Below are 14,953 nucleotides of genomic sequence, written 5' to 3'. Positions count from 1 at the left end.
GAAATGCTGGAGATAGGCACCAGCACCCCTCGCGACCCCATAAGGGATAAAGCGAGTATGAAAATGGATGGATGTATGTATTTTTGCTGTAAGGGTGACGTTAAGATGTACCACATCTTAATTTCAGCTGCCAAACATGGAAGCATGAGCTTACAAGTAAAACTAGAAAGCGACCACATGTCCTCAGGTTAAGACTGCACCTACCGTTTCTGTCTTCAGGCGTTGCCTTTTATCTTTGCGCTCCTGGGTTCACTCTCTCTCTCTCTGTTGGTGTGTGTGTGTGTGTGTGTGTGTGCATGTGTTGCTGTAGTGGCTCTACCCCCGGAGAAGACAGACAGCTGCTGCGTGGAGGAGAAGATGCAGGAGCGGGACAGCCGGTCTCCCGCAGGGCCACAGAAGCAGCTCCAGTTTGAAGTGAGTGTCAATGCAGAGCGGGACGTTTATCATTCCCCCCTGCGGGTAAAACTGGGGCGGTGGCAGGACACGCACAAAACTACCCACTCACAGGCACGCTGTTTGAAACTGAGCTTTGTGCTCTGCTGTTACAGGAAGTGGAGTGTGCCGTGTCTTTGGAGGAGGATAACAGACAGGAGTGGACCTTTACCCTCTATGATTTTGACAACAACGGCAAAGTTACTCGAGAGGTAATCCGTTTCTACTTAAAGCAGCTAAAAATTAACATAATGCAGGTGCACCTCACTAAATTTAATACTTTTTTAATATTTTACTTTGAAAACCAAAATAAAACACATGAAACAGTTATATATTTAAAATATTAATTTCTGTGCATTTTGATGACGATGGCTCACAGGTAATGAAAAACTGAAAATCTAATTATAAAATAATTTTATATTGTAACAAAAAGAAATATATTTTTAATATGGAAATATGTTATAACCATGTTAGTGACAGCAGTCCAGGAAACAATGATTGACTCACATTAAAAGGAGTGTAAGTATCAAAAGGTTATTTATGAGAAGGTGTTTGTTCACAGTGTGCTATATCCAAGCACTAATAATGTAAAGTTGAGTGGAAAAGAAAGGTATGGTAGAAAAAGATGCGATAGGCATTGACTACTGCTAAAATTGGTCTTCAAAAGCCATACGCACACAAAACCAAGACATGGGCTGGAGTTGGGACAGTGAACCTCCCTAAATAAGGAACTATACCGCAAAATATGGCGACACTCAATATTAATTTTCAAACATCACTTCTTCTTTCTTTTATTTGAAAAAAAGTCAGTGCCATTTAATCGAAAAGAATCAACATCCAAACTTTTCTTGGAAAATAAAGACGTCCCTGTTATTTATTAACACTTAACCACCCCCAAATAAAACAAAGCAAGAACAAAAGTCAAATTATGTCTAGCCAAGCCTCAGCACCTACGAGGCACCATGTTGCCTGTGTCTGCTTGGTGGAGATCTAAGAAACAGTCACAAAAAGTTTTATTTTTTTTTTAGAACAATTTGAAACAGTGAATAGAGCCAGTAGCTTTTCTCTGTGTGGTTGGTTGTGCCGTTTTTTGGCAGTGCCTGTGGCTCGTGAGACAGCAGACGGTGACTTGGTGGGGAAGAAAAGCTTGCTCCTCTACTACGGTGCTTTTATTAGTTACTTCACTGAAGACAGCAGTAAAACAAAACAGAAATGACAACGGAAGCATTTATTCTATTGTTTGATTTTTAAGTGTTTACTTGATTTGTGTATGGCACCAGGATGGAGCCAGCACCTGAACAATTTCAGAGCAGCACACAGAGTACATTTCAGTAACCAAAGTCTGTGCAGAAAAGGCTTAATTTTGAGACAGTTAATGGAAAGGTCTTTTGAAACATTTGTGATGCAATCCCCTTTACCACCGTTCCCAAAGTCTATAAAAGACACACACAGGCCCACAGCCTCACAGATCACCTGAAGAAATTCCCTTTTCTCTGATTTTGTAGATTAAAAGTATGGATAAAAAAAAAAAAAAAGCTGGAGCAAGTTCTCGCTGTACCCTTCTACATGCACCTGGATTTTTCTGACTTTTTGGAAAGTGTACCCAGATTTTGCTCTCTCTGCAGATGGACTAATTTCCATGAGTCTGAAACAGAGTTCTTAATAGGGCTGGGCGATATAGCCAGTATCACAGTATATTGAGCATTTCACCTCGATGACAATAATTACCCTTGATCCATGTTATCAAACAATGCAGTCAAGTAAAGTTTATTATCAAATGGGTTAAAGAGTTTTTTTGCGTAAGGAAACCCATCAGATTGCATGGAGTCGCTGACTTGCAGCAATCCCTCATCCTGGGCATAAATGTAGCTGCGGATCTGGTAAAAGGTACAAGTATAAATAAAGTATTAAAAAAAAATAAGATCCCAAGCTTTAAACTTCTTAAGAAGCAGCTCAGTTCACTTTGTGTAAATGGAGAGAGTACGGCACATCTGCAAACCTACTGAAACATGAGTGTCCACTAAAACATATAGTGCAGGTAAATCCAAATCCATTTTTTTAAATAATATACATTTAAGAAAACACATTGTTGTTTGGCAAGGAGAGTATTATTCTTGAAAAGCAGCTGAGAGCCTCATGGTGACTCTGGTGGAGCTGCAGAGATCCAAAGCTCAGGAGGAGGAATCTATCAACAGGAAAGCAATCAGAAGAAAAAAAGCGATGAAAATGATTGTTTCCCTTTAACCCCAGTCATGTAGGGGACACGGTTAACATGTGGAAGAACATGATCAGTTGTATAAAGCACAACAAGCGAGGGTGTATATACATATATTAGTAGTTATTGGTCTATCGCATTACATTCTGATAAGTTTAAGGGGCATTAACATTTTTCCAAGGCACTTTCAGATCTGGCGGCTCTTTTCTCCTACAGGACATCACCAGCCTGCTCCACACCATTTACGAGGTCGTGGATGCCTCCGTCAACCACTCCCCCGGCAACAGCAAGACGTTACGAGTCAAGCTCTCCGTCGCTCCAGACTCAAGCCAGCGGTGGAGGAGCTGCGCTCAGGGTGCGACAGGTAAAGCTCACGTTAACTCAGTGTGGGGCAGCGGCTGAGAAAAAAGGGGCATTGTGAACTTCCATCTACGCATCTGCGCTGACAGCTCACTAAGACGTGTTTGTTGTCATGCAGAAAGGCGGCCGCTTCAGGCCTGTCAAAGCTTTGTTCCTTGGAGTCTCTGCGTCGCTCCATCCCTCCCACTCAATGGGGTTCATTTTTAATGATGGGGGGGTGACTGCGTAAAGAGAGAGCGCTCCCCTTCCCTCCCTTGCCGCCTTCAAATAATCTAAAAGAAACCTTAAGAGATGTGCCAAGTCCTTTTGATAACCACAGCCATTTTTCTTTTCTGTTGTGCTCCCCTTTTTTCCCTCTCTTCTCCCCCTCTCTTTGTCCTCCTTTCTCAGAGCTGCAGGGAAAATATAGCAGCGTTCAACGTAACTTTCCTTCCTGACGACTTGGCAAACAAGTAGTCAGAAGAAAATATCTCAAAAAGTATATATTCCTGAGTGTTTGCGTCCTATTGTTTTGCCTATAAATATCTGTCAGGAGATTCAGACAGCGGAAGCTTTGAAAATATTGCCTTGATGCTAATTTCAAATCGTATCAGATCCCACATCCTAATAATACTATTTCTGAAACCGGCGTGGTTTTTATGGTATTCTGCTCTTTATAAAAGGCTGGGAGTTGAAAATAGAATAAATGAAGCACTGTTGTTTTTCCTTGTCTATAGATCTTCAAAGTGAAACCCTAAAACAAAGGTTGCTTTCTTCTGGGTCTTGTGTGGTTGGTGTCGTGTGTGTGGGTGTGGGTGGTTTCTCTGCGTTGCTCCCTTTGGTAATAGCCCCCTGTTTCTTTGTGCATATCAGACATGTCCTACTCCAGAGAGAAAAATGACAAGTTCATTGAAGACCCCAAGAGTACAGACAAGAAGTCTCGGGCGCTCCTCAGGTAATCCCTGCTCCTGGTGAAGTTACCTTCTGGTCCTTTTGATGTCTGTATGATGTTGAGATCCTACATGTGCATCTCAACACATCTGAATATCATCAAAAAGGAATTTTTTTTCATAATTCTGTTCAAAAAGTGAAACACACACACATTGTGATTAAAAATTTCAATCGCGATTAATCGCATAATTACAGTGATGCCCAAGCATGTGGGAGCCTAAGGGCGCATACTCTAAGCTACAGTGAAATTAATCGCAACTTAATTGCATATTTTACCTTTGTTTCTGAAAGTCTAAAAGCCTATTTGGGCATTTTAATATGCAATTTTGCAATAAAAGACACTAGTTATAATGTCTATCAAGTACTGTATTTTTTGGACCATAAGGCACACTGGATTATAAGGCGTACAGTGAATTAATGTGTCTATATGTGTCTGTGTCCACATATAAGGCACACTGGATTCAAAGGCGCAAAAAATATTCTTCCCAAGTGTGTAATATCACTCTGCTCCTCCACGTACACAGCTCCCTCCTGAGCGGAAGACTTATCCGTCTCTGTCGGGAGGACAGAGTAGTTGGACTACACTGCCCTGTTTTTAACATAAGGCCAAAATAAACTTAACTTTTATATTATTAACTTACTAGGTTTATTGTTGCTAGCACATACTCTAGGCTGCCTAAGGGCTCCCACATGCTCGGGCGTACTGTGCGCATACTCTGAGCTTGGCAGACTCTGCGCTGACTCTCCATTTTACCCTTCATAGTCGTGCGTACTGTTGACTACGTTTCTTGTGGGAAATTCCTACAATTCCCACACTTTCTGCCAGTGGGACAAAGCGACAGAATGGATGTTAAAATGTGTGATTAGCTAGCTGAGCACCGAGACGCGTTTCTTTTCCAGCAGGCTCCCACCGCACCCCTGTCAGTGAGAACAAAGAGGGACTGTGATGCCTCACGTCCTTGAGACAGCCTGCTTGGAGCAACTCAGTGTATCAAGCTTGGTGTCACAGCTTCCACAGAAGCCATACTAGCTTCTGTGGAAAAGACTTGTGTAGGGTGCCAGTGACTGCTAGAAAGCTGTAAAATGTACACATAAAGTTAATAATAAACATAGAGTTTACATATTCTCCTTGTGCAAGCATGGGTTCTCTCTGGGTACTCCTGCTTCCTTCCACAATCCAAAAACATGACGTTGGGACTGGCGCCCATTGGCCGCTGGAGAGAGGCACCAGTCTCCTCAGGTATAACGGATGGATTAGCTGTAAGCTCTAATTATTAAAAAAACTGAAATAAAAATTACTACACTTGAAAATAAATGACTTTGTTTGTAATAAATCTACATAATGTACAAAAATTTACTTTATCACTTAAATTACTGATTATATTACATTTAATTTCAATTTGGATTAATTGAAAAGCACCTGCATACCTTTTTCTTTGAGGAGATACAATTTTTCTTTTATTTGTTTAAAGAGTTAATGTGTTCTGTAATTTATTTTTTACACCAAAACCTCTGTTGCCTCTCTCTTGTCCATAAACCGTGACTTGAACGTGTGATTTCACCGGTCCCGGCTCTGTAACAGTTCTCCCGCTTCTACCTGATCACACTTGTTTATCTTCTCCAAACTGCTTCCTAATGAGAGGTGCCGCTCATTTCCACAGGCGCCACCACAGTGACCACCACACCCAATCTGGCTGCCAGCGCCACTGTGTGGATGAGAACCTGGAGCGCAGGAACCACTACTTGGACCTGGCAGGCATCGAAAACTACACGTCCCGTTTTGGAACCGGTGAGTGAACCAGGGATCAGAGGAGTGGGGAGGACGGAAGGCTCTTTGAAGCCCGTCATTACTGCGGCACCTGTTTAGAGCCATTAGGTGGGACTACCAGCCCACTGCACACCTTGCCAGTACAAACATTTGGGCTCGGGCGAGCACAATACATCGAGTGTTCGAGGGGAAAGTCCGTCAACAGGACGGGCTGTTGTAAGGGGAAATTTTTAAGCCTAACAAGTTTCAGCCTTGATCTGCTGGTCAGTGATGACATGCCATTATTTTGAAGTTGGTTTTTGTAGGAAAGTGCTAACAGAAACCTTTTCTGTGTCTGGGATCTGTGAGAAGAGGAAGATCCTGAAATTGAGCAGCTTCTGCAGACAACTTTCAGGTTTTCAGACATACAGGTTTTCGGTGGCAATGCCTGTTTGTTTTTTTGAGAGCAAAATTGCACCAAAAGGTCTTAGCTTAACTTAACTTTAGAGTTGCAACACAGCTAAAAATTTCTTCTGTCAATTTTGTAGACTGTAAAGATAAAGTACAAATGTCAGGAAATTCAACCTTGTCTCTTTTAACTAAAGATAATAAGAAAAATTACCAAGAACCAACATCATCAAGAATTAGATTGACCATCAGTCAAGCTAAACTTCTCTCAATGGATTTTATTCTTTAAACTACTGCTAAAACAGGAAACTTTGTTAATAGAAAACTGAACAAGTAAATCTTAAACTAACTAAAGATCTAACATTCGTCAAGCGTTTTATGGTCTTTTAGGAATGTAAAAAAAGGAGTTAAATGGCCTGGTTCTGAGTTCGAATACCTACACTATGCTGGAAGGGGAACAAGCTGGAGAAAAAGAGAAACCACTGTTTGGAACCAGCTTTGTGGCAAATACATTATCTGCAGGAACAAAGAAACTAGTTATTTTACAAGAAACTGCAACGACTTAAACAGCGTTCTTGCTTGCGAGGACATTTCATATTTAAAAAGAGCTAAAGTGCAGAATTCCCAGGAAGCCTTCATAGCTCTTTCTCGCTGCAGCACCTTCATTTACTTGGACCCCGTACACAAATACTGACTCGTTATCTCCAGTACTCCTCCATCAAACTTAAAAAAAACCAACTAAACCAAAGCATGCTGGGTAGCTGCAATAACTGTCCACCTAACACAATGTCTACTGAATGGTATGCATTTATATGTAAAATGAAATCATTTTAGTGTTCCCTGACTCCAAAGCATCAAACAGTTCCATTTAGGAAATAAAATGTTTGCAGTTTTTTAAAAATATCATCTTTGTCTTTACAGCTCCTGCTGCAGAAGCAGTAAAGGTAGAGACGCAGACTCGCTCATCCAACCAGGCCCGTTCTCGCTCACATGAACCAGAAAACGGACATGCCCACTCGCACCACCGCCGGCTGCAGACGGCTGTGGACACCGCTGCTGCAGAGGGACTTCATCCCGCCCGGCCCAGAGCCCAGGACTCCGGTCGGCACGCTATCCGCTCTCCGAAGACTCATAGTCGCACCCCCCCTGCGCAGAACAGCGGCAGGGTGATCAGGAGTCGAGGCGCCCCACCTCCCCCGGCTCTGCCCACCCAGACGCCCCCTCATCAGTCCGCGGCCCCCTACCGCAAACACAAACAGCGATCCAAGGAGAGCCAAGGCTACCGGGCCTTGGGCTCTCTTGGCTCTCCGGGACCTGTAGTGGAAAAAGAGCAGGTCAGGGACCTGCCAAGTGTGGTGCTGTATGAGGGTGGTCTGGCACAAGTGGTGCAGCGGCATGAACATCACCATCACCATGAACACCATCACCACTACCACCACTTTTACCAGTCCTGAAGCTCTGACTTGCCTGGGACGGCTCAGCGCCCCTGCATGGACGCAAAGAACCAATCCGGCCAGCAGACACTGACTGCAGCGAGCTGCACCTGGCAGCACAGGCACAGGACATGAGGGCGGGGGCCGTTGTGTGCCAGTGCTGGAATGTTAAGTAACCAGCGCTATGAAAATGTTGGTCAGACACACAGAAGCTTTTGGTATGCAGTAGGACAGCGAGTCAGAGCTCATGCTGAGCACTCAGAGTGGAAATCGCGCCAAGACTCAGGAGGCTACACGAAGGTGCCCGGCTCAGATGTTTCCAGCTTCTACCCACTGAACTGTACACCTTTAGACCAGCATCCCAACACTCCCCAGACCACTACGTCAAAAGGAAGAGGGCGGACAAGACGAGGCCATGTCTGAAATACAAAAATCTATGAAGGATCATGGCTGACAGGCAAGTTGTGAAAAACGTGCGTCCAAAACAGAACGACTGTGCGCGCACATCTGAGTGTCACGACACTGGTGTCTGTTGGAAAACCACTTGAAGGGCGCTCAGAATTTAAAGCAAGCTCTTAACCATGCAACACACTGTAGGCATAAAGGGGAAGGAAAACTCTGAAACGGTCCTACCTCTTTTTTTTTTTTCCGTCTGAATTGTTGTTCTGATGGAAATGTTAAGCAAGCATTCGTTTTCAAAATCACTTTTAAACTTTGTTGAACAAAGATTAAACCTGTCAAAATCTGCAGCTCTGAAGACTAGAAATTCTTCTCTCATTTATCAACCAATATTTGCTGTACATAAAGTATTTATACTGTCATCATGTAAGCTTGATCCATGTATTCATTGTGGAAACCATTTTACTATGACCACTAGGAACGTCAGAAGAACATGCAATTGACTCCTGCCTCTGATTTTCCTTAATTTCCTCTCTCTTTTAACACCCCCCCCCCCCCCAATTTAAAAAAGTGATAATGTCTATTACTCAAATCCAAAAGTCAGGATGTGGAAACAGACCCTACCCGTTCTGCAGATTTAATGTAAACTTGTTATGTGGGAGGGGGATGTTTTCATCAGTCAAGATGAAGTTTGGCCTATGTGTCATTTTCATTTGTCTTTATATAGTTCTTATATACATAATAGTTTTTATTCAGCATACACAATATTGGCTTTTGACTGTCAGGTTAGTCCATCCCACCGCCACCCAAAAAAAAAAAAAGAAAAAAGGCTGTGACCCAGGATCTCCCAGCTGCTCCCTGTTTCCATGCCATCAGCCCGTCCGCCGGCTGTCAGCAGGTCTTTCACCGTGCTGCCATGTGTCCTCAGTGCTCAGCTGACAAGGCTCTGTTTGTGATGCCGCCGGGCGATGGCTCTCAGCTGTCTCATTCCTCTGGTGCCGAGGAACACTGGAGCCCGGCCTGTAGTCTCCACTGAACCCATAACTCATATCTCACGACTGCTGCTCTGCCAGCAGCAGGTATGTTTCGTCCTGTCCCCTGAAGGCCTAGCACATAGACGCTGAAAGGATCCCAGAGAAGCTGCTGCTGTAAGAGCGTTTTTACCTTCATTTTTGCTCTTATGGGCAAAAAACAACGTGCTGCTGCGACCTTACAAAAGTATTCAGAGGCCTTCGTTATTCTTTTCACATTTTGTCATGTTACAGTCACAAACTCAAGCATGTATTGGGATATGTGAGGGATGAACACATGGTTTGCAACGGGAATGTGGAACAAAAGGGATGGATGGTGTTTAAAGTTTGCACAAATAAATGGATGCGGTGTGCATATACTGTACATTCACCAACAGATTTGTTGGATTTTGGTTTGGACTTTGACTGGGCCCTTCTTGCATGCAATGTTTTGATAAAAAACATTCCAGTGTAGCTCTGACTGCACATTGTTATCCTGCTGGAAAATTAACCTGAATCCCAGTCTCGAGCCTTTTCATCAGTGTATTTTCCCCCAGTATTATCCTGCATTTACCCTGCGTCACTCTGGGTATAGTGCATTTGGGATTGCAAAGTTGTTTTTTATGTCCACACAGTGTTTTGAATGTAAGCCAAATAGTGTCATTTTCTTCGACAAACTGCAAATGGGACTGTCTCTAGCTTCCTTAAAGCTTAGTGTAAAGGCTCTCTACTCACCCCCTTCCATATAGAGTAGATTAATTAAGTGCACAACTAAATATTTGACTTTTAAAAGCAGATGGTTTCAACAGATTTTAGTCAATGGTATCCTTGTGTTTTCCCCTCAACGCCAGGTCATTATTGTAAATAAGAATTTGTTCTTAATAATTTACAAGGTTAGAAAAGTTAAAAGTTAAAAAAAAATTCTGACAAAAGAGTGTTGAATATGCACATGGACACCTAACTTTCAGACTTTTTTTGGGGACATTTAGTAAGTTTTAGTGAGTTTTCCCCCCCTTCCACTTTGGAATAATGCATTACTTTGTGTTTCAGAGACAATTCCAGTAAAATGTATTTCATGGCTGTAACATGACAAAATATGAAAAAGTTCATGGACACTGAATAGTACGCAAGACATTTTTTTTGGCCTTTGCCAACAGGTGGTTTAGACAGTTAAACTACATTCGCTGATTGTGTGTGTGTGTTGCTGCACAGTTGCCTGTGTTTGTAATGGGCAGGAAGGCCCCCAGGCTCTCTTCCCCACAGCTTCAGGTTGTCCTTTTAGCAGGGGCACCTCCCAGACAGGTTGTCTCCAGGGACGCAGCGCAGAGAACTGGCCCCGTTCCTTAACTAGGGATCACAGCTGCCTCTCCTGTGCCAATGTTTCCACGTCTCATGAGGCTTATTACCGCACAGCAAGTCCCGGCGACAGGAGCCCCGCTGACACTGTGGCTTTTTTTTCAATACTTTCATCTCACCCAAGCCTGCCTGATGTCAGTTGGGATACGGTCGTCTTGTTGTGTTAACAGACAGCAAGCAAGTGACTTTTTCATCCTTCGGGGTGGTCTGATTTGACATGGGAAGTGAGGGATACTGAAGGAATTTGGAGCCACCCCAGTAGACAGGTGGCAGTTATTAAACCCTTAAACTGCTCATAGTTTTACTGAAAACACCAAACTTTTCACCAGATTTAATAGCCCGTTTCACATTTGTAAACTTTTCTGACTGAATGAGGGTTTTTCTGCATCATTGAGTAAAGATTGGATTTTAACTTTAGTGTTCTGCATCAATACAGTGTTTGCGCTTACCTCTCCTTTGTTATCATACAGTGTTAAGGTAGCAGTTCTTTGCATCAAAAATCTCCCGTTTCAATATTACTTTCCTTTTGGATAGGAAGTCGTCAGAGTTTCCTGTCAGATTTCCCATATCTGTTTTTTGTTAAGCGTTGACCTGCCAAAAATAATTTCAGCTAATATCTGTTTTTCTCTGAAGACAAGAAAAGCAGTAGGAATTTTTTTTTCGTCTCCTGCCAGGAACAGTAATTTTTATTTATATTGTATAGGATGTGTTGGAAAGGAGCTGATTTAACATCGTGCTACCTATTAGCACGGCTAGCATTGCTAAAACATCAGTCTCCATTTGTACCTCCTAAAGAATGTAGCTCCTTAATTCTGAGATTTACAGATGGCCTCCATTTTTACCAAATCTCAAACGCTGTGTGCTCAAATACTTAAGGAACAACTTTGCTGTACTCCATTCAGCCTTCCTGTTATCTGCGGAAAATCTCTCTCTTTCTTGAAGCCTGGACCATGGACATATCTTAACATGTATTTGGAAATACAGAAACTTCAAACTTCAATTTCTTTCTTCTTTTGACTCCATTTCAAACACCTTAACGGTGATTTTGAGTGTTCTTCCTTTAGTAACAACTTCTAAAGCAAAAGAGTGTTATTTTGGCCCGGTAGTGCTTATTTGGTGCATTCATCAGAAAAAAAGGTCAGCTGTTTTTTATTTTTTCCAACTGGCAGGTCAACATCCCATTTCTCAGTTTTTATCAAGTCATAATCATTGTCTCTCATATTGAGCCAGAATTATTTTTGCATTTGTTTTGGATATATGCTCATTTAATAATTAGCAAATTATTATGAAATTAGAGACGTTTTTGTTTATTTTTGAGTCAAGTGGCAAAAAATAATTTTAGTGCAACATCCTGTGTTTTTTTTTTTTTTTTTTTTTTTATAAATGGTTGTCAGTATTCCGTAACATGCTCATATTTTCCTTATATGGTCTGCGTATAAAACGTTATTTTAATCGCTTGTCGATAGTGGACTCTAGAAAGACTAAACCAGCATTACGTTGAAAGATTATTAAGGCTTATTTATCATTTTAGCAGAGGGGATAATTATTACTGTTTTATTTATCCAGACTCACTTTCACATGTCTTACTTCTAGATTTCGCTAACTCTCATTATTTTCCCTCCACCACTTAACGTTTTTTTATGTCTTTGTTTAGTTTATATTAGATTGTATTTGATTAATTGGTTTATTTATTGGATAGCAGATCTGTGCCAAGGGATGATACCCTTTTATTAAAATATAAACATGTTCCTTTTAATTTACCTGGCTCCTGTTGTCATTATTTACTTGTTCATCAATTACACACAGCAAATTGCAGTATCAATTTTACATTTGCAGGATTTTGCGCAGGAACAGCGGTCACCACGCGAAAATAAGGTAAAAGAACATTTATTTCAATACAAAGGGTAATCATTTCAGCGGTTAAATTATTCACACTTTACATGGCTGTTCTTAGTTTATCTACATTATGATACCTTCAGGGAATAAGTGGTGAGAGATGTGTGGGCAGTTAGAGACAGTGCCATGCAAAAGTATTCACATGTTTTTTTTATATTTTGTCATGGCACCACCACAACCATTTTGTTTTATTTGGATTTTACAAACCAAACCAAAATTGTGCATTAATGAAGTGAAGGGAAAATGATACATGGTTTTCCAAATGACTTCTAAATAGTAATTAATCTAAAAAGGTTGGTGTCCATTTGTTTTCTGTCTCTTTAATCGGATATCCAATAATTGCATCCAGTGCAACCAAATGCCTTCAGACATCACCTAAATAGGAAATAAAGCCTGTCGATGGGTAGTCTAATCTCAGTGGTAATACGGCTATTCTTTGAAGGCCTCTGAGCTTTGTTAGAAAACATAAGTGAGTAAAAAGCATAATGAATACCAAGGAACACAGCAGACAAGTCACAACTAAAGTTTGGACAATGTTTAAAGGAGGATTATGTTATAAAATATTATTCCGAGAGGATGGCAGAGGTTGACCTTCCACTGGGACAACAGCTCTAAACGTACAGCCAGAGCTGCGATGGAATGATTTGGATCGAATCATTTTCATGTATTAGAATAACCCATTGAAAGTCCAGATCTGTTCATCAGAGTTTGAGCATTTTTTCTAAAGCATATGCAAAAATATTTGATATACTCCAAAAGACTTGCACATGAAATCAAATATGTTTTTAAATAAAATATTAACTTAGACTACATATGATTACACATGTACTACACAATGTTTTTAATAGTTAAAAACACATTTTGCTCTCATTTTATAGTTATATACCATCTTATGTTGGTCAATTACATATATTGCCAATTAACAGATCTTCATGCCTGTAACCTGACAAAATTTGAAAAGAGATGAGCGATTTAAACCCTTTAGCAAGGCAGTGCATGTTCTTCGCCTCAATCAGTGGTCTCAGATGGCTCCTGAATCTATTCCATTCACAACATGCAGAGTAGGTTGTTTGGCAACAACATACTCGCAACATGGAATCGACATGTTTATTTGTAGATGAGCAGCTAACATCTGGTCCATAAAGCACATACAGTCTGACTTTTGGCAATATGATGCATTTGCTTCTAAAACATGGTCACCTGTGCAAGTGAGCCACTGTAACAAGATTGCTAGTTCAATAGTATATCAGGGTGCTGTACACCATTTTGCACCAGGGGTCCACTTCATGGGTAAAAAATATTGCATGTACTTACAATTATAATAAACTAATCCCTCTAAAAGTAATAGTTATATATATATATATATATATATATATATATATATATACCTCTGTTCTGAGGTGGTTTAAAAAAATCGGTATATTTGTCTGCTTTATTTTATCTTATTTTTTTATATGGACCGCTCAGGGCCTGCAACAAACAATAAACAAACAACCAGATGTATGTCAAAAATCCCCACTCACAGTTTTGCCCCATAGTTTCCTTTAGTACGTCAGTTATTTGTTTTGAATTGTTGGGTATTACTGTCTGTTTCCTGTATCATGGTGACCTGTAGTTCTATTTAAGAGCGTAGATTGGTTCACTGTTTGGTGGCTTCTGTCTCTCCACTTGTTCCTTGAGAACTGACCTTGGGTTTTCAGTAGGGTTAAGATCTCGGGGCCAAGCTAGCCACAGCTCTGAAAATGTCATATTTTTATCTTTACTGCGTGACATGGTGCTCAATCTTGCTGAGAAACATGCAGATCATCACCAGACTGGTCCCTGGATTGTAGGGAAAAAAATGTCTCATGGAGGATGTTTTATTCCACACGTTATTCATGGCAGCAGTCTTGGGGTAGAATTATGAGTAAACTCACTTATTTGAAACAGGCAAAATGATGCATGGATTGCAGAAGGATGTCCAGTTGTTTGCAGGTTTCCTAGTGTTCAGTGCAGGATACATGGCAGCTCTTAGCTTTTATTAAGGTGATGAATGGTTTACGAAACAACTGGCAGGAGAATCCATCAGAGAAAATAACCTTGCTCTGCAACCATCTTTGTGTTTCCTTGAAAATTCAACTTGTTTTTTATAGTGTTTGCTTTTCTTGCTTGAACAGAGGTACCTTCTTTTCTGGTCTTTTTGTCACAATGTAATGTCCAAAAGTATTTGCCTCTCCATGCGTTCTCAATTCTGAGCAAGTAGCAACATCTGTCTGTAGCACAGTCTGCAAATGCTGATGATCCTGGTCCTTTTTGGAGACCCTGAAGATCCAAAACTCTCTCGCACTGCATTTCTTGCTAAGTTTGAAAATTGTTCTTTCTGCTTTAACTTCCTTACCTGTCAGACAAAACTATGTTGAACAAAGATATATTTTAATTGTAGTGAACTTTGCTAACCTACACAAATGACACAACATTATGACCACCAGCCTAATATTGTGTTGATCCCCCTTTTGATGTTAAAACAGCCCTGACCCATTGAGTCAGACCCAGTGGTGGCTGCTGATAACAATATACTCTACTTGAACTCAAATGATGCCTTATGATGGACTTTTAAAAGAGCAATAAGTAAGGTATTTACTGTAAAATCAGCCTAAATCATTCTCATTTCTCACCTGGGATGGAAGTAACATTCCATATAAACAATCAGTCCTCTCCATCAATGTCTTAGTCAAGTTTTTCTCCATTTCAGCATTTGGTATTTTATTTTGGCTAAGAGCAGCAGCCT

At 41.0% G+C, this 14,953-nt stretch overlaps 1 protein-coding gene across 1 annotated transcript; it reads left to right on the top strand.

The window, feature by feature from the left end:
* Positions 1-276: 276 nt before the first annotated feature.
* On the top strand, positions 277-9,845 carry LOC118562896 (protein naked cuticle homolog 1-like; the record flags this gene model as incomplete). Its single annotated transcript, XM_036136050.1, has 6 exons — positions 277-414; positions 549-644; positions 2,864-3,011; positions 3,860-3,941; positions 5,599-5,726; positions 7,014-9,845. Coding segments are annotated over 6 exons (1,125 nt in total), but the record flags the coding sequence as incomplete, so codon positions are not given.
* Between the last annotated feature and the right edge of the window lie 5,108 nt (positions 9,846-14,953).

The sequence above is a fragment of the Fundulus heteroclitus genome, chromosome 4 (genome assembly GCF_011125445.2).
Source record: "Fundulus heteroclitus isolate FHET01 chromosome 4, MU-UCD_Fhet_4.1, whole genome shotgun sequence".
Lineage (NCBI taxonomy): Eukaryota > Metazoa > Chordata > Actinopteri > Cyprinodontiformes > Fundulidae > Fundulus > Fundulus heteroclitus.
The sequence above is the reverse complement of the archived record's forward strand: the minus strand, read 5'-3'. Positions and strand labels throughout refer to the sequence as shown.